Source organism: Sinocyclocheilus anshuiensis, unplaced genomic scaffold (genome assembly GCF_001515605.1).
Source record: "Sinocyclocheilus anshuiensis isolate Anshui unplaced genomic scaffold, SAMN03320099.WGS_v1.1 scaffold209, whole genome shotgun sequence".
Lineage (NCBI taxonomy): Eukaryota > Metazoa > Chordata > Actinopteri > Cypriniformes > Cyprinidae > Sinocyclocheilus > Sinocyclocheilus anshuiensis.
Genome location: NW_015540880.1, coordinates 1,480,738 through 1,500,578, shown reverse-complemented (window position 1 = coordinate 1,500,578; position 19,841 = coordinate 1,480,738). Strand labels below are relative to the sequence as shown.

At 34.6% G+C, this 19,841-nt stretch overlaps 3 protein-coding genes and 1 long non-coding RNA gene across 4 annotated transcripts in view; 3 read left to right on the top strand and 1 right to left on the bottom strand.

The window, feature by feature from the left end:
• The window catches only part of LOC107688366 (serine-rich adhesin for platelets-like), a 41,910-nt gene extending 37,860 nt beyond the window's left edge, over positions 1-4,050 (top strand). The window contains exons 15-22 of the mRNA XM_016486015.1: positions 57-89; positions 589-701; positions 911-1,040; positions 1,183-1,322; positions 1,428-1,551; positions 1,675-1,833; positions 1,948-2,107; positions 3,204-4,050. Coding sequence (XP_016341501.1) covers positions 57-89; positions 589-701; positions 911-1,040; positions 1,183-1,322; positions 1,428-1,551; positions 1,675-1,833; positions 1,948-2,107; positions 3,204-3,292 — 948 coding nt within the window. The 3' untranslated portion in view covers positions 3,293-4,050. The remainder of the gene's footprint in view (positions 1-56; positions 90-588; positions 702-910; positions 1,041-1,182; positions 1,323-1,427; positions 1,552-1,674; positions 1,834-1,947; positions 2,108-3,203) is intronic.
• Positions 4,051-6,858: 2,808 nt separating this feature from the next.
• LOC107688419 (uncharacterized) lies at positions 6,859-7,356 on the top strand. Its single transcript, XR_001634233.1, has 3 exons — positions 6,859-6,932; positions 7,075-7,177; positions 7,291-7,356. It is a non-coding gene; the product is annotated as an uncharacterized LOC107688419 (long non-coding RNA).
• A 554-nt stretch (positions 7,357-7,910) lies between these two features.
• On the top strand, positions 7,911-10,952 carry LOC107688418 (annexin A2-like; the record flags this gene model as incomplete). Its single annotated transcript, XM_016486076.1, has 7 exons — positions 7,911-7,992; positions 8,664-8,743; positions 8,902-8,940; positions 9,304-9,394; positions 9,894-10,001; positions 10,120-10,175; positions 10,824-10,952. Coding segments are annotated over exons 1-7 (546 nt in total), but the record flags the coding sequence as incomplete, so codon positions are not given.
• A 2,301-nt stretch (positions 10,953-13,253) lies between these two features.
• On the bottom strand, positions 13,254-14,891 carry LOC107688417 (cell wall protein DAN4-like). Its single transcript, XM_016486075.1, has 2 exons — positions 14,713-14,891; positions 13,254-13,998 (listed from the first exon to the last, which is right to left on the bottom strand). Exons 1-2 carry the CDS (start codon positions 14,767-14,769, stop codon positions 13,579-13,581), a joined length of 477 nt encoding a protein of 158 aa, XP_016341561.1. The 5' UTR covers positions 14,770-14,891; the 3' UTR covers positions 13,254-13,578.
• Positions 14,892-19,841: the final 4,950 nt, after the last annotated feature.

Sequence of the window (19,841 nt, the reverse complement as noted above, 5' to 3'; positions counted from 1 at the left end):
TCCATTTAATATTCTGTCCTTGACTTCATTAATAAGGTTGTTCTTGTGTATTCCAGGCACCTAGTGAAGGACCCAGCTTTAGAAATGAGGTGAGCTGAATCTCTTATGCTCACTGAGGCTGCATTTATTTGATCAAAAATACAGTAAAAACAGTAAGATTGTGAAATATTATTACAATTTAAAATAACTTTTTTCTTTTATAATATATTTTAAAATGTCATTTATTCCTTTGGTGGAAAAGCTGAATTTTCAGCAGCCATTACTCCAGTCTTCGGTGTCACATTATCCTTCAGAAATTATTCTGATATGCTGATTTGGTGCTCAAGAGACATTATTATTAATAATGTTGAACAGTTGTCCTGCTGAATATTTTTGTGGAAACAGTGAAGAACTGTATTTATTTGAAATAGAAATCCTATTTAACAGTGTTACAATTTTTTTATGTCACTTTTAATCAATTTAATGCATCCTTGCTGATCTGAAATCTTACTGACTCTAAACTTTTGAACAGTAGTATGTAAAGGAAATCTTCATCATTAACGCACTGCATTTAATGAAACATTTGCCCTCTCTTTCTCTTTGCTGCAGGTGCTGCTCTACTCAGAGCTGGATTTCCAGGGCACATGTAGGGTGTGTCATCAGAACCAGGCCTGTTTGCCTGAAAGTCTCAGTGTCAAGTCCTGCAGGGTGGTGGGAGGAAGGTTAGTGAGAAAATTTAGGGTAGGATCAAAGTTTCGATGGATGCATGGATGAGCTGTGAAAGTATACAGCAGCCCTAAAATGCATGTAGACACATACACATACAAATGTAAACATTAGATTCACCATGCATTAACATTCATTATATTCATGTTAATATATTTCTTTCAGATTGTGACACTCTGAATTTGTATCCCTCTGTTCATTTCAGTTGGGTGCTATATGGAGGAGAGAAGTTCACAGGAAACATGTATGTTTTGTCGGAAGGAGATTATCCCAACCTGACTAGCATGGACATCCCAAATGACTCCAGCATTCGCTCTGTCAAAGCAGTTCCAATGGTGAGCAGAAACTCTGCTTTCTTAATATGTTTCTGGAAAGGAAGTGTTCAAATGATCTGGGCCATGACCCAATGAGAAATCCGTAGACGATACATTTAACTACATGTAACTGTCTTTTTTGCCCATTTGTTCTCTCTTTCAGACCTTTTCAGTGCCGTCAATCTCGCTCTTTGGACTGGAGTGCTTTGAAGGTCGGGAGGTCACTATTGACACACAGATTTACAACATGTGGGAGGAAGGATTTAATGCACATTTCCTCTCTGTTAGGGTCAACAGTGGCTGGTAAGTTTGCAGTGCTGCTTATTATTTGTACATTTGAGGTTTCATGTCTATTTTGCATGAGATTTTTAACATGTATATATTAAAACCACATCAATCTCTTTGCAGTTGGGTGTTATGTGAACATAGTAACTACAGGGGGCGCCAGTTCCTTTTGGAGCCCATTGAAATCACAAACTGGAATAAATTCAGCTCTCTGTCCTGTATCGGCTCCTTGTATCCAGTCAGACAAGTTAGTATCCCCTTCACATGACTAATTATTTACACAAGATAACTAGAAAACACAGCGTATTTCTTATGTATTTCCGATAATTTTGTATGTCCATTTCTTAATTGTGTGTTTACATCCCTATAGAAACAAAGACTGTTCCGCATCAAAAATAAAGAGACAGGCCACTACATATCAGTGCAGGGTGGTGTTGAGGACATGAAGACAGGCCGCGTGGTCGTCACAGAGCAGGTAGAGGGAATGAGTGATGTTTGGCTTTATCAGGACGGGCTCATCAAAAACAAGGTACTTTGCACACCATGATGTTAATGAATAATGCATGTATAGTTATTCATTGTTTACAACTTCTTCAAGTCAACCCCTCTCAGATTTTTTAAACGTATGCTCTCTTTTTGTCAGCTGGCTCGAACCATGAGTCTGCAGGTAATGGGTAATGTCGAGTCAGGTGCTAAGGTGGTGCTGTGGACTGAAACACGTGTGCCAGTGCAGACATGGAGCGCTCAGGTCAGCGGCACAATTTCCAGTGTCACCTTCCCCGGAATGGTGCTGGATATCAAAGGTAAGATATAGTTTGGTGCTTTATGTACAAAGCACAAGCTTTATTACTGTATATTGTAACTATTTATTTTATTATTTATTATATGGCAATTTATTTACTATTTACTATTTTATTTTATTACTATTACTATTAATGTATTAAAGCTTTTTGTTTAGAATTTAAAATGTAAGGGTAGCTGACATCAATACAGCAGTGTCCAGCAGTGTCGTGCCATACTTCATCTAAATCTATCAAATCTATCAAACAACATTTTTCTGATCAACTTTTTTTAATCTAATTATGTTAGCTAGCATTAATTAAGAAACTTTGAGTAATACATTCATTTTTTTTTATTTGTATACTGCAGTATTACACTATGCTAAAAGGTGATTAAAATTTTGAAAAAAGTAATGACCCATACCATAAACACCATACACTACCGTTCTAAATTTTGGGGTCAGAAATAAAGATATACTTTTATTCAGCAAGGCTGCTTTAGTTTATCAAAAGTGTCAGTAAAGAAAAAATCTTCTATTTTTAATCTTTAATCTTTTAATCAAATTTTCTAATCTTCTAGAATCTTTCTATTCATCACAATTACAATTTCCACACAAAAAAATACAAATAAATATATATATATATATATATATATATATATATACTTATTAAGCAGCACTGTTAAAAACATTAAGCAACTGTTTTCAACATTGATAATAATAAGAAAAGTTTCTTGAGCAGCAAATCAGCATATTAAAATGATTTGATATAATAATATCAAATATTTCATATTCTGCAGGATCATATGACATCACAGGAATAAATTACATTTTAAAATATATTAAAATAGAAAGTTTTTTTTTTAATTGTAATAATATTTCACAATATTACTGTTTTTACTGTATTTTTTGATCAAATAAATGCAGCTTCGGTGAGCATACAAAACGTAAAAAATTATTTTTTATTTTATACAGACTTTTGAATGGTAGTGTATACTTTCTCTTATGAATATAAAATATCTAAATTTCTTTATAAATATATGGGTTTCAACATAAATTGTGATTTTGGCAACACTAAAAACATTCTCCAGGCAATCTAATTTCTCTTTTTTTTTTTACAGGGGGTAAGACATACGACAAACAACATTTAGTGATTCGAGAAGAGAATGAGGAACATGCCAGTCAACAGTGGGAGCTGGAGTTTGTTTAATTCCGCCCGCTCTCTTCTTCATCTGACCCCCCTCTCCTTTTGACTCCACCCACTTCTCCTGCCCCAACAATACAAGCACTATCTGTGAACTGACATATGACACTATGAGGGCACCAGTGAATCATCCTTACATACAATCAGAAGATGTTGGGCGGGGAAAGTTTCTCCTGTCAGTAGAGACTGTATAATAGGTAAAACGAATCATAGGGTAATGTATTCCCATTTAAAAATGAGAGAGAAGCAGAGGTCAAATATCATTCAGCATACTAGTGTTCCTGATTGTAAAATGTAAAGCTCTCGCCTGTGATGTGTCTTATTTGCACATAGTTTGAATAAAACATATTACCTACAGGTCATTTACACGCTGTTGATGGTGCTGGTGGTTAAGTCACTTAAAAACTTTTTTTTTCTGTTTCCCTATGCATCACATGAGAATGTCATCATCCTATATGAATCCGGCAACTTTCCAAGCATTCTTTAATTTCTGCTCATTTTATTTGTTTACAAGCTAATGTTATTTTGTCTAATCATTTATTTGACATATTGGGTATATTCTGGTATGTATACTTTAATATCTGCGATTAGTTTATAGTCATTGCAAATGCTTCCGAAGTGAATTCTGGCAGATTTCCGTCTGTCCTGCTGTTTTTATACCAAAAAGTGTGCTAATGTCAGTCAATATAAAGTCGCCATGTTTTTGGAAAACTTTATTATGTATAAATGTTATTTTCAAAGTACAATGTGAAATATTATGTAACAGGGAGTGGTTTTAATTTTGTAATAAAACTATGTGGGAAAAAAAATCATGTCGGAATTCATCACATTTTCACTTAAAGGCACAATATGTAATTTTCGCCGCTAGAGGGCGCGTATTCAAAATAGACAAAGGCGTAGTTTTATGACGCTGTGACTGTGGAATCATGGGAGTTGTGGTCTTCATCCCCACAGCCGATGCAATCCGACGGGATTCGGGCAGAAATCATGTTCATGGATGATCTTATGATTTATTAACTGTAGTAGAATGAAGCAGGGTGAGGCTGAAAGCCGTCGAAGCGAAACGAGGCCGCTGAACGAGCGTGACACACTGCTCGAAAGCAGCGGAGCTTTTATTATGCCACAGTCGACCGCTTCCGCTCCTTCCGGTCGTGTGTATGTGGGAAAAAAAGCAGTGCTGTTTTATCATACTAGATACATTTGAAAGTTCTGTTATAATTCTACTCTGTGCGGTCGTCAACGGTCTATTAAAACCCACAACATATTAAAGTGTCTTTGGTGTTTCCATGTTTTCTACCAAACAAAACCGGAAATCGAGGGGTTATGACGTCATTGGCAGGAGACACAAAATATATAACACTGGCTGCATCCGAAAACTCTAAAAAGTTAGCACGTCCAAATACAAATTCTGTTTCACTTCCTGTCTCTGGAGGTACCTTCTTCTGATCGAATTTTGAAGGCAGCATAGATGTATATTTCGCTGCCTTTGATATCCCACAATCCTGTGCGTTCCATTCCGTGACAGTTGAGCTAAAAAATAAAGATGGCGTCTGAAAGTTGGGTTTGGTGGTCAGTTTGTGTGTAAATGTTATCACAAAAACTCGTTCTATTTTGTTGTAGATCATTAAACCCTTATGCTGCCTCAGAAGCCTGTCCAAAATCAGTTTCATGAGGTGCCTTCATGCAAAAACACTGCCTGCAAAGTCATTGCCTCGTACAACGGCAGCGAGGCAGCAAGTAAGCTGCCTAAGTTTTCGGATGCAGAGTTCTAGTGGTTTTTGGCTATTTTAATAAAAAAAAATCTTACATGTGCCTTTAAGTGTGGGCTATGTTTTACTATCTGTGTTAATTTCTTAGAACGGTTCTTCAAGAACAACTTGTATTGACATACATGTGAAGTAGTGATTGTTTATTCATTTTAATCAGTTTAACCTGGCTTAGGAAACATGTACTGCCAGGCTGTACTTGTGTTAACGCTGAGATCAGATGCGATCGATCAGTGAGACTGTGACACTGCAGGTGCAGTGTGGAGCGGTGAGGTCAATGTCTGATAACGGCTGCTGATGAATGACAAGTATGCAGATGCGTGTACTGATTTCATTTTGTTTGTTCAGGTCTACAAATCAAACGCCACACCTGATGATGTTGGTCTTGCAGGTGGAGGAAAATTATCATGATATTTTCAACATTTGACTTGAGTTTATGTACACAGTCACATTCAAGTTCAGCTCCACTAACGTCTTTGTTGACATTAACAACACGTTCACACATTTCTCAAATTACAACCTGTTTTATGCAGCTTGTAGCAAATAACTTGACATCGAAACGTTTGAATGTAGCCTACATCAAAACGTGTTCGAGAATTTTCTTCGAAGAATCCTTGTAGTTCAGAAATGTTGTTGTTTTGTGGAGGAATCTAGTCAACTGAGTCTTCCAGTTGTTGTGCAGGTTTTTAAAGTTCTTGTGTGTAGTCTCAAGGTTACACCCATGGGATATCTGATCTGATCTGATCTGATCTGATCGAAGGCATAGAGCTTCTGTTCGGTTTGAGACATTTTGTGCTTCTTGCAGTAGACGAGCCTGAGAACTGCGGCATATGGATGCTATTTATTTCCCAACAGCGATTTAAAACCTTAAGTTTTCATCTTGCGTTATCAAGTTTGAGAGAGGGCAGATCAGGAGTCACACACAAAAAAACTGAAACACGATCTCGCCTGAGACTGAAATACAGACCCTTCTGAGTCTTCAGTAGGTAAACCACCTTAACAAAACATCATCACTATCCGAGTAATCTTTTTAAGTTAGGTAAACCTTTTTAAACCAAATTTCATTTTCATGCGCTTTCCTCTTTTTGTCAGGAGGATCATCGGTTATTTGAATTTAATTTGATCAGTGTTAAGTGAGAATTAAGTTAATTTCTTTGTTTATTAATTTGTCTATTTGTGCTAAAAGAAATTTATTTATTTACAGTATTTTTGAAGAACTATGCTCTTTCTGAGGTGTTGTGTTTTTCATTATTTTTGTTATTGTTTATACACTAAAAATTATTTCTCAAAGGTGTAAATAAAACAAAGATTATTGGAGTATGCTTTACAATAAAATACCTTTTTTGTTGTTTTTCTACTTAAAATATCATGTATAATTAATTGTTACTTGCCGTTTTATTGTGTTCATTTAATTGTGAAATTTACTAAAGAAAATTGTTTCTACACCAATGTTTTTTTTTTTTGGTAACACTTTACAATAAGGTTCATTAGTTAACTACTTTAGTTAACATGAACTAAGAATGAACAATACTTCTACAACATTTATCAATCTTAGTTCATGTTAGTTTCAACATTTACTAATGCATTATTAAAATCAAAAGTTGTGCTTGTTATCATTAGTGAATGCACTGTGAACTAACATGAACTAACAATGAACGACTGTACTTTCATGAACTAACATTAACAAAGATGAATAAATACTGTAATAAATATATTGTTCATTGTTCATTCATGTTAGTTAATACATTAACTAATTGAACCTTATTGTAAAGAGTTAACTTTGTTTTTCTCTCGGTGCAGCTTGTGCATAACTTCCTTTTACATTAACAAGTGGTGCCATGGAGACAGAAGCTAACTGACAGGAAACATCTCCACTTACGGTGAATGTTTGCATCTGTACATTTTTCTCACTTTTTGTGTAGTACTGCTTCTCAATACCATTTTTCTTCTACATCAGGATTCTTTTCTTCTACAATCTACATCCTCCTCTTTACATGCCTATATTTTTTTATCATCCCACAGTCTGAAGCCATGTGGTGGGGCACCCTGGGGTCTGTTCGGCCTTTCCCAAATTTCCGTCCCGAGAGAGATGTTACAGTGCTTCACACTGCACTGGAGAAGAAAGGTACAGTTAAATAAATGCTCATGAGGCATGATTGTGGTAGTAAAATTCAATCTGCTAGTATTCTACCTTATTTCATTGTTTTCATTTCAAACTACCATAACTTTTTGTTAAAGATGTGAGCACCATTGTGAGATTACTAACCAATCGCAGTAATGCTCAGAGACGATCTCTTGCCCAGGTTTACAAGAATTTCTCACAAAAGGTAAGTGAGAAACAAAATCATCTCCAAATCATCACAATCTAGTCAGTCTGTGTGTGGGGGTCAGGATGCTTTTTAGAGGCCAAATACTATAAGAAATGACTAAGTAATATATTAATATAGTGAGCAAATGTCCCACAAGGGTAATAAAAATTCAATTCATATATAATTCCCAATATATAAATATAATAATGATATAAAATATCATTAACTCAGTATAGAATCAATAGAAGTCAATGATTAATCCTCATCATGATACAAAAGTGTGTGTAATGTGTAATGTGTAATGTGTGTGTGTGTGTGTGTGATGTGTGTGTGATGTGTGGTGTGTGTGTGTGTGTGTGTGTGTGTGTGTGTGTGTCTCTGTGTCTGTGTCTGTGTCTGTGTCTGTGTCTGTGTGTCTGTGTCTGTGTCTGTGTCTGTGGGTGTGGGTGTGTGTGTCTGTGTCTGTGTCTGTGATTATCAGCGTACATTTAACTATAGATCAACATCCACTCAGTCTGTATTCATTTTTTGTGTGTTCAGGGTGCTGGTACAGATGAAGAAACTCTTTTAGAGATTTTGTGCACAAGGATGCCACAGCAGCTCTCTGACATCAGGGCTGCATATAGTCAAGGTGCTTTAGGAATTATTTTACTAAATGTAAAAATATTGAACCTTTTAATTTAATGAATGCAATTAAAAACCTCTTGTTTTTTGGAACGTCTTTTAACCCAACTCATAGTGAATTAAAGCTTTGCATATTGTCATAGAGTTAAAAAGCTGTTATGCCAATTGCCTTCAAACTAATTATGTCACTGTCTACAAAAAATTAAAAAGAAGTTTTTCGTATGATGATCACTCAAAATGAGCACTAAATATTTACAGAGAATTATGTTCATATATGACACTAATTATTTATTGATTACTGGTGATTTTACACTGTAAAGCAACATAAAAATGCTGTAAATGACATTGCATTTTTGAGAAAAGTGCGTCTGTAAAAAATGTTTTAATGAATAAAAAGTTCAAAAGAACAGCATTTATTTGAAATAGAATTATTTTATTTGGTAACTATGTAAATGTCTTTCATGTCACTTTTCAATCAATTTAATTAATCCTTTTTTGAATAAAAGTGTTCATTTGTTTCAAAAATAAATCTTACTGACCCCCAAACGTTTAAACGCTAGTGCATATGTTATCACTATAATATTTAATTCAGTAAGAATTGAATATAACAGTGATAATTGCATACATTTTCTATCACTCTGTGTTTGAATGTTTCAACATTTAGTGTCACTTTAACAGAGTATACGCGGGATTTGGAGAAAGACTTGATAAGTGAAACCAGTGGAGATTTTTCAAAGCTCATTGTGGCATTGTTGAAGGTAAGAAGTGTGGTAACTCCTGTCCTGAATCTCACTGTTAAATATTTACCACCAAAACCAATTTTATTGTGTTGAGACTTCATCAGCATGTCAATATCTCTTGCTATGTGAGTGATCGTGCTCATTCTCTCGGTTTCTTTCTCTCTCTCCTTTATCAGAAAGAGAATGGGCCAGGAATTATTGACCAGGATATAGCAGTGAGTCCATATACATTCATAACAGATTTGTCATTTTAGGATGAATTGTTCCTTTAAAAGATTTCTGGCTCTCTCAAAGGACTGCTTTCATGTCATATTAAGAGATATAGCTGACAAAGATTTAACTATAAAACCTATGATGTTGACTTTGCTTTGTTTGATCTGTTGCACTGCAACGGCCAGTACAGTGACCTCTAGATGACCTCTGAAGTTGGATTCAGATTGTAGATATTTCAGCTCCGTTAGATCACAGGATGACAGATATCCAAAGTTTTCTAAGAATTCCACTCAGATAAGATGCATATTTCATATATTGATTTAATTGCCTGATTGAATTCAGTATATTATGATTTTGTTTTGCAGTCTTTATCTGAGGAGCTGAAAAACAAGAAACCTGCAGCTGATATTTGGATCAAATTACTCACCACAAGAAACCCAGACCATCTTAGAACTGGTGAGTTGCAAGTGTTTGTATACGTGTTTCTGGTCTAGCTATAATTTCAGGGACACAATTGTTGGAAAATGTCTTCAGAAGATAAATGTGGAAAACCGTTCCTTAAGAACATTTAATCAAGAGGAAAATTGTTCATAAAGACACTAAATAACATCTTTAGTCTACAAATCTAAATGTAGGGATTTTACATTTTAAGGTATTTCAAAATTTGACCACTTATACTTCTGATGAAATTATTGTGCATGAGATATGTCAGAACGTTTCATTATTACCGTTTAATATCTGCCATTGTTGGCAGTCCTAGTGTTTGGAAAGGTTGTTGTTTCCTGTATCCTTGGTACAGGTGATTACTTATGTAAAGTTTTTGACAAATTTGACGCATTCAAATCCTTGGAACATATCCATATGTACTATTTAAGCTTTCTTGTATGGTATTTGTAAGGCTGACAACAACAAATATTTCAAATGTGTGTAAACAGTAATGTTATTTCTACTTCAGTGCTGGAAGAACTGGAGTTTGAGAAAGGCCAGACAGTGGAGGACGCTTTAGAGGGACATTTTAAAGGAGTCCTCTCTGGAGACCTCAAAAAGGGCTTAAAGACACTAGGTAAAACTGGTTTATGTATGTTTGAGGATGTATTAATGTGTGTGTGATCGATGTGTAATGATCAATTAATGTAAATCCACAAAGCATTTGTAATTCATCTCTTTCTTTTTCTCATCAGTGCAATGTATACAGAACCAGTATCTATTCTTGGCACAACGGCTCCAAACTATGAAAGTAAGCTTGGGATTTTTTTTATTTTATTTAATTTCTTTACATTTTAGAAATATCTATATCTTTATAAATGTCATTTCAAAAAGCCAAATATTAATTAATGCCATTCCTAAATTATTTACTTTAAAACTTGATCTTGTGCATGATCAGGTTTTACCAGCATTTTGGGTGCCAAATGTCCCATCAAAGAGTAACGTAAAACCTAAAACCAACTCTATGATGGGCTAAAAATACAGAAAGCTTTCTTTGAGGGTTTGGTTTGAGGTTAGTGGATAGAAAATATCATTTGTTCAACATAATAACAACAGAAGTCCTAATCATCATAGAAAAATGTTGTCTAAGTGTGCACACAATTACAGTACTAGAATAAACTTACATTGTTTTGCATGGCAGGTAATGTATCAATAAAAAATATTTTAAAGAATTTATAGCAAGTTATTCCCTGAAATACAACATGCTAAATCCATGCAAAGCGCATGCAAATGCAAAACAGGAAGTTCTTTTAAACAAATATACAACTTTATACAAATAATGAGACCACTGCTTGTTTATGCACTGTATAATGCTCAGTTGCCCACAGTCTTTGTTTTTATTTTTGTTTTGAAACGGCTATAGATGTGTTGAGAGATACTATGTCCTGTACTCTTGTAGTCACAGGTGGTCCAGGGTGTGATGGTGGCTCACAGTGAGGAGGATCTATTGAGAGTTAGAGTGGCATACCTTCAGTCAACGGGAACTTCACTGTACATGGCCTTACAGGTCTCCACACACACACACACACACACACTTTGTGTCTGAATAAATAAATAAAATGTTACTGAGAATTGCAGCACTGTCTTTTATGAATCCCTGTGGAAGGCAATACAGTTTTAATAATGCAATTTTCAACTTTTAATATCAGTTATGACTATTTTCTCATAATTTTCATGACTATTTATGTCACAATTTAGACTTCTATATAATTATGTTTGACCAAAGCATTACTTTTTTTCTTATGTGGCAGAAATTAGCTTTCATAGTTTTCACCTTAAATCTCTGGTTTATTTATTTATATTATTGCCTATTGCCCTTGAGTTTTTAAAGGTTAAGCAGAACAAGCAGTTGTTGTAGGGCACGATTCAAGACTGGACTCTATAATTTGTATTTTTATAATTTTCACTTTTGTTTGTTTTTTGGTTAATAAATCTAAAGTTGATAGTGAAAATATTGTTTTGGGGGTAAAAGTTCTAGTTAAATGGGCTAGAGGCCCATAAAAGGCCTGTGAAAAGACCAGCTATGGTCAAAAAGGCCCCAAAACGCAGTTAGGGAAGAAGTGGGGAACAATACGTGAACTATTATATATTGTTTATTTATAATATAACCATGTATATACCTAGGACTTGGGGTAAAAGGCCCTCTAGTTGTCTTTATATTTAAATAAAACAAACTTATTCTACCATGTCTTTTTACACACGTAAGTAATATTTATACACTGCCGTTCAAAAGTTTGGGATCAGTGATTTTTTACAGAAGTCTCTTCTGCTCATCATGGCTGCATTTATTTGATCAAAAATACAGAAAAAAAAACAGTAATATTGTGAAATATTATTGCAATTTAAAATAATGGTTTTCTATTTTAATATACTTCAAAATATAATTTATTGCTCAAAGCTGAATTCTCAGCATCATTACTCCAGTCTTCAGTGTCACATGATCCTTCAGAAATCATTCTAATATGCTGTTTTAATATCAATATTGGAAACATTTTTGCTGCTTATTATTTTTTTGGAACCTGTGATACTTTTTTTCAGGATAAAAAGAACAGCATTTATTCAAAATAGAAATCTTTTGTAACAATATACACTACCGTTCAAAAGTTTTGTTGTAGAGAAAAGTCTTCTCTGTCTTGCAAAATAATGCTCAGGAAGGCAGAGTTCCAGATGTCAAAATTAGACTTTATTGCAAGAAGACAACAAAGCCGAGATGCCTGCAGAACATCTAAATCTGTCTCTGTCCAGGCTACCATCTTTATACAATTTCATTATCGGTCACTGTCCAATGAGCATACAGACCACTTGTTGATACGTCATTCCCAGGACTTTTCCACAATTGTCTATTTTTTACATAATGCTTGATTTCATTGTAGAAAACCACCTGCTAGTCTGTTTGCTTGTTTTCAAGAAATAACTTCTCTTATCTACCCGGGTGCCCAAAGTTGCCGAGGCATATGTGACCCTGGACCACAAAACCAGTCTTAAGTTGCTTAGGTATATTTTTAGCAATAGCCAAAAAAACATTGTATGGGTCAAAATTATAAATTTTTCTTTTATGCCAAAAATCATTAGGATATTAAGTAAAGATCATGCTCCATGAAGATATTTTGTAAATTTCCTACCATAAATATATCAAAACTTAATTTTTGATTAGTAATACGGCGATATTCTCAGTATCTTGATTTTTTTGTACCTTCAGATTCTAGATTTTCAAATAGTTGTATCTCAGCCAAATATTGTCCTATCCTAATAAACCATACAGCAGGCGGTTTACTATTCAGGACAAACAAGGGACTCATGAACAACTGTCACAAAACAAAACAACAGTCGTGGATCATCCAGGAAATGACACACAGTATTAATATTCAAGGGTATGTAAACTTTTGAACGGGGTCATTTTTATAAATTCAGTTATTATTTTGTCTTGTGGAGTATATATAAACATCCGTTATGTGAAATAGCTTATTCAATACAGTAGGCTACTAAATTAAAAAACGTGCAATTTTCATGATCCCTCTTATTTTGTGAAAGACGTGCATCTCCTATTCAGTATCCGACTACTAAATTTATTGACCCAGAAACATGAAGTCAACTGGATTATTTGTCATTCTTATCTTGTAGATTGTAGCTTGACTCATTTGTTTAATGTTTTCCTAGGATGTAATGAGATCATAAACTGAGTAAAAGGAAATGATTGATTTTGCTTAAACTATTTTAGTCCAGAAAAGGCTCACTTACTAAACAGTAAATACATTACTGTCACATTAAAATGAAAATCTGAATTAGTCTTTACTATGAAAGACATACATACAATCAACAGATCCTTTTTTTTATTTCAGACATTATTTTAAACTATACATTTTTCATTTGAAATCGTAGGTGCTTTTTTAGGTAGTCCTCATTTGTGATGCAGCAAGCAGGTTTGTACAACCATAACAAACATTCAATCAATAAAACTATTATCTGTTGTTCAGTTTTGGCTTATACTACTGTAAATGTAATAGTCATTTATATACTCATTAGTCATTTATATATAAAGTAATACATATAGTATATACTTTACCTTTATATATTACTTATATTCTATTATACTGTACTACAGTACTTTCCAAAACAAGTTTAGCTTTAATCCAGGGTGCTGAATCAAATAATGCTCAATTCAACATCATGTACAGCAGGACGGATAGAGTATAGCTGATGATGGTAACTGTCAGTGAGTCGCTGGATGACGTAGTCGTCCAGATTGAGGTCTGTCCTACTGTTGTCATGGTGGCATTCACTGGCGTTGAGGAATTTGTCATTGTGGTCATATCAGTCATGTTGCTTGGAAATTCAGTTGTTTGAATCATGGTGGGCTCTGAAGATGGAGACGTTGTGGTTGGCTGATCTGATGGAGTTGTCACAGGGGCTTGAGTTGTATCTGAAGTATTTATGCTCGTTATTATGGGTGAAGTAGTATCAATTGTTGGAACAGTGGGTTGAGCTGTAGTCTTAGTTGAAGTCTTTACAGTTGTTGGATTTGTTCTTGTAACTGAAGTATCATCAGTTGTTGCCAAGTCAGTTGTCCCTTTAGTCTTTTAGGGAACAATTTAAAAGTAAAAACATCGGAATATCTTTGAAGCATGATACATTTACTTGAGAAGCGGAAGAGAAGTCATTTTATTACTTCATCAACATACTCCATTGTTTCAAGCATGAATCTCACTATGTTTTGTTAGTTTTTTGCTTAAAACAAGAAATACAAATAATTTAAGAGATTTTCTGATAACAATTGTCATTTAAACAATTTTGGTTGTCAAATCATTTTGTTTTCTTTTAGTAAGATGTGTCGACATTTTTACTGGGAAACAACAGAAAAAGTACAGATTTTTTTCTGTATATTTTACTTAGACCACTGACAAAGAGTTTTTTTTTTTTCTTGTTTTAAGCATAAATCTCACTATGTTTTGTTAGATTTCTGGTTAAAACAAGTAATAAAAATAATTCAAGATAGATTCTCTAATAACGGGTCATTTTTAAGATGTTTAGACTTTTTTTTATACTGGAAAACCACACAAAATACATTTTTTTCATTATATTATATTATATTATTTCCAAAAAAGTTCAATATTTGCATTCTCTATAGCTTTGAAAAGAGTTTATCAGAATCTGACCTCATCTTAGCTTATTCAAGACTACCCGGAGGCCACACATATTTCAATAGCATATGATAATATTGTAAGATGTCAGCATTGTGTGGAGTGTGAATATAAAATATACAAGTTATTGATGGATGTGTATGTATTTACCTGAGCCTGGGAGACCAGCAGAGCCAACATGCAAAATCTTATGATCATCCACTTCATGATGGAGAGAAAACTGTAATCAGAAAAGATACCACAGAGAATGAGATTTGCTTCAAACTGCGACCAAGCCAACAGATGCGCACAATGTGGCCGTGTCCTTCCTCCGCTCTTATATAAGGTTCATCTATGAGCTGTAATTATGTCATGTTCTCATGGTCGTACACAGGTGTGGATTAGTGAAAACTCTCAGGCTGAACAGCCACTCCCTGGTCCAGGATAAAGGTGGTATTTGTTCTGGGGTGTGTGTCCAGCTTTTATTGATTTTATGATGTTACTATTTTATGGATTTTTACTGGTTCACCTTTTTCCTGTAAACCGAAACCAAGCGATTGTCTTATTCGCCTCTCATATTGCGTGCTAACATGTCATCTTTTTATTTAGAATCACTGTGTTAGAAGATCATTTAAATGCGAATGTCTTGATTTTATGCCAGTGTGGTTTCCCAATTTTCTCATTATTTAACCTATTTAACCCTCCCTATTTTCCAGTTATACTTTATAACAAAGTGTTAAGAGCAGATTTAAGGATGTAATAATATTTCTTGGAAATATCCTTTTGCTTCCTTGTTCCTCTGGATCATGTGACCTCTGGAACCTATAACACTCTCAATAAAGATATACGCTTATATTATCAAGGCATCATTTAAACTCACAACTCAAGTGGAAAGTTTGACTGACTTGTATTAACTTCTATTACCTAGCATTACATGCTGTTCATTTGATTTAGAGCAGCTTCTGTTTTCTTCTTCCCAATTTTTTTTTCTCATCAAAACGGTTTGTTTCCTCTATTGCCAATGTAGGTCACATTGATTTGAAGAGTGACTTTATTATAATAAAGGATAATGTGTGTATATATATATAGATGGCATTCAGGCTTTATGCTTACGTGAAATTAATAAACAATTATGAATATATATATTCTAATCCTAACCTAACAGTCTACTTATACTCTAATGAGAGTTAGTTGATGTAGTTACGTAACAATGTTTAAAGTGGACCGTTGAAATAAAGTGTAACCGAATCTTTTAACACATTATGAATATTTTTACTATTTAATCTGTCAATTTATGAAAGATATGCTGCGACTTTAGTTCATATAAAGGAAAGGGATCTACTTATTCTGTAAAACAAATACAATGTACACATAAGTTCCTTTCATAAGTTAATAAGTACACATACGTTAAGTTCCTTAAATGCTTTTTATAAAACATTAGAATTCTGCTGGAAATCTGCCCATTTTAGGGTTAGAGTCCATTATATTTTATGTTTTATGTTTTGTTTTATTTTATTTTATCGCCAAACAGGAAATAAATATATCTCAACCTCTTGAAAACTGACTGTCTGATTCATCAAGTAAAACAAGCACAATGAACACAAATACAAGACACTGATTTTATTAATAAGTTCCTTAACAGATGCTTTTAATAAAACATTACATCTGCTGTAAATCTGTCCATTTTGGTATCCCATAGTGTAGTTACAGTGCATAAAAAAATAATTGCTGTTATTAAAGTCTCCTGTTGTTCTTTTGAAGCATGTCATGTCATTCTACCTGTACTGTGACAGTGCTGACCTTCACCACAAGGAAGTTGAACTATATGCAGATAATGCATCTTTCATGAAAATTTCTGTGAAAGGAAGCTTACAGTTTTGATCAATTTGTGAGACAAATAGATTCATGTTACTCAAGTCATTAGCGTGCGTTTTTAACTCCAGTCAGCAGAAGATTTGAGAATAAAAAACCAGCACCATTTAAAGTAAAATCAAAATAAGTCTATGTATAAATTAAAATAGTTTACATACAGTCACGTTTATGTATTTATTGAAATTAGTTATTTTATGTCCTTATAAAATAAAAAATATTTCTGAATGTCAAGAACTCTTTATTCATTTTTTTCTCACAATTATTTTATTGTTTATGTGAAAACATAATTAAAAATAAAAGACAATGTTTTATCATATATATAACGGTGGAAATTAACAAGCTAAATTATTTTTCCTGATTGTAGTGGCTCTTGATTTCAGATGGTTACTCATCAAATTTCCACACCACCAGAGATTGCCAACTGCTCATTGTCACCACAGGTACATGGACACTGGCAGGAACAGTAGACCGAATGAAGCACTAAGTTTGGGAATTCGATTTGTGGTTATCAGTGTGCTCTTAATCGTACTACTAGTTGGGTTTGTTGTTGCTGCTGTTGGTGTTTCTGTTGCTGCTGTTGCTGTTGCTGTTTCTGTTGCTGCTGCTTTTGTTGTTGTTGCTGCTGCTGCTGTTGCTACTGCTGTTGTTGCTGCTGTTGTTGTTGCTGCTGCTGTTGCTACTGTTGTTATTGCTGCTGCTGTTGCTACTGTTGTTGCTGCTGCTGCTGTTGTTGTTGCTGTTGTTGTTGCTGCTGTTGTTGTTGTTGCTGCTGCTGCTGTTGTTGTTGCTGTTGTTGTTGCTGCTGCTGTTGTTGCTGCTGCTGTTGTTGTTGCTGTTGTTGTTGTTGTTGTTGTTGCTGCTGTTCCTGTGGTTGCAGTGGTAATGCTGTGTATGGTTGTAGATGGATTTTCTGTGGTGCTCTGAAATGTGAAATAATGGGATGATTACCATTATAAATCTTTTTGCTTATAGAACCACATTACACTGGGTCCACTTGCTGGGAGCTCTCGGCTGCGGGGGCTGCTGTGAAGAGAGCTGCGGGGAAACCGACGCCGTTTGCTGCGGCTGACCGATCGGCTGCAAGAGATGCTGGTAGAACGGCAGAGTCTGCGAGGTCGGCTGGGACTGCGGCTGCGTTTGCTGCTGTTTTGGCGTTGAAGGAAGCTGCTGTTGTTGCTGCTGCTGTTGTTGTTGTTGTTGCTGCTGCTGCTGGTGTTGTTGCTGCTGTTGTTGTTGCTGCTGCTGTTGCTACTGTTGTTATTGCTGCTGCTGTTGCTACTGTTGTTGCTGCTGCTGCTGTTGTTGTTGTTGTTGTTGCTGCTGCTGTTGTTGTTGTTGCTGTTGTTGTTGTTGTTGCTGCTGTTGTTTCTTCTGTGGTTGCAGTGGTAATGCTGTGTATGGTTGTAGATGGATTTTCTGTGGTGCTCTGAAATGTGAAATAATGGGATGATTACCATTATAAATCTTTTTGCTTATAGAACCACATTACAAGATGTTAAAGTCAGTGTAATTATACACAGACACACCCATGTGTGACATCATTCATCCCCTCCTCTTTATGTTATCTTGAATATCAAATATTCAAATCATACACTTTGAATATGACATCAGGCTTTTTTTTTACTTCAATGCTTAAAAATACTTAAGAAAAACGTATATACAATAATACAATGCTGTCTACATTTGTGTTTGCTAAACTATTATCAAATGAAGCATCTGAAAAGTCACACAAATAACAAAATTGCCATCGTTTAAAATAACCTCTTACCCATTTAATTTAAAAAGCACTGTTTGGCATACATTTGCATTGATAGTAAATTGTTATATTTCAAAACCAGTTACATTCATTCTTTATGTGAATCTTACATCAATTTCCTTAATATAAATGCACTTTTAATTATTTCAAATAGAAAAAAGATTAAATAAATTACCTGTGCAGATGTAAATAACAGCAGAGCTGCCATGGGCAATGCAAAAACCAAAATCTTGAACATGATGTGATCAAAGACAAGAGAGGTCCTGGTGCAGGTGCTAATGTGTGGGTGCTAATGAGTGCTTAGACCTTGTTTGTGATTAACAACCCTTATGAACAAGCTTTTATAGGCTACTCCTCTCTCCCATAAATAACAACAACTAACAGGATGGCAAACAGCCAATCAGCTGGCCTCTCACTCATTGCACTCAAAATGACATTTGTACAGTCTTTCTTAACGTTTCTAAAAAAAAAAGGGTAACACTTTTTATGAAGCCCATATTTATAATACATTATAAGGGTATTCTTAAAGGGATACTCCACCCCAAAATGAACATTTTGTCATTAATCACTTACCCCCATGTCGTTCCAAACTCGTAAAAGCTTCGTTCGTCTTTGGAACACAATTTAAGATATTTTGGATGAAAACCGGGAGGCTTGTGACTGTCCCATTGCCTACCAAGTAAGTGACATTGTCAAGGGCCAGAAAAGTATGAAAGACATCATCAGAATAGTCCATCTGCCATCAGTGGTTCAACCGTAATGTTATGAAGCGACGAGAATACTTTTTGTACGCGAAGAAAACAAAAATAACGACTTTATTCAACAATTCGTCTCCTCTGTGTCTCTCCGCATCACCGTAGCACCATTTTGGAGAATATCCGCTGGACGCAAGCAGCGTACGCTATTCTGTGTCAGCCGCGACACAAGGATACGTTTTCTACGTGTATTTACGCTTTGATTTGAACGACACAGAAGAGCTATGGTGATGCGGAGAGACACAGAGGAGATGAATTGTTGAATAAAGTCGTTATTTTTGTTTTCTTCGCGTACAAAAAGTATTCTCGTCGCTTCATAACATTACGGTTGAACCACTGATGGCAGATGGACTATTCTGACGATAAATGGTCTTTGTCTGCTTTAAGTAAAGTAACTTCACTTTACTTAAAGCAGACAAAGACCACTTCTAAATAATACTAATACTAATGCTAATAATAATAATATTTTTTTCTCAAACAGCCATAAGTTCAGATATCAGATCAGATGAATGTTCACAGTTGCTTTCAACTATTTTTATTGTAATATCAGTATGGTTATTTTGATGGTACCCTCACACATTGCATTTAAAAATTTGAAAGTATTGCAACTGAGCTTAAACTAGCTCACAGTAAAATTAACATTAACCTCACAGGAAACACTCAAAAACACTTAACCATTCCTAATCACTCACAAGATATAGTAAGATAATGTGCAGATCTTAAATCAACACTGTCAAGATAGGATTCATTGTGTGTTATAAATAATCATACTCTTAAATGTTATAACCACAAATGTGTAAGTGTTATATTTGTTGTTATGATTATTAATGAGATGATACAACATATTATAAGGTTTTTTAAATGCATTATACATTCATTATTATGCCTTAAGAATACCCTTATAATGTATTATAAAT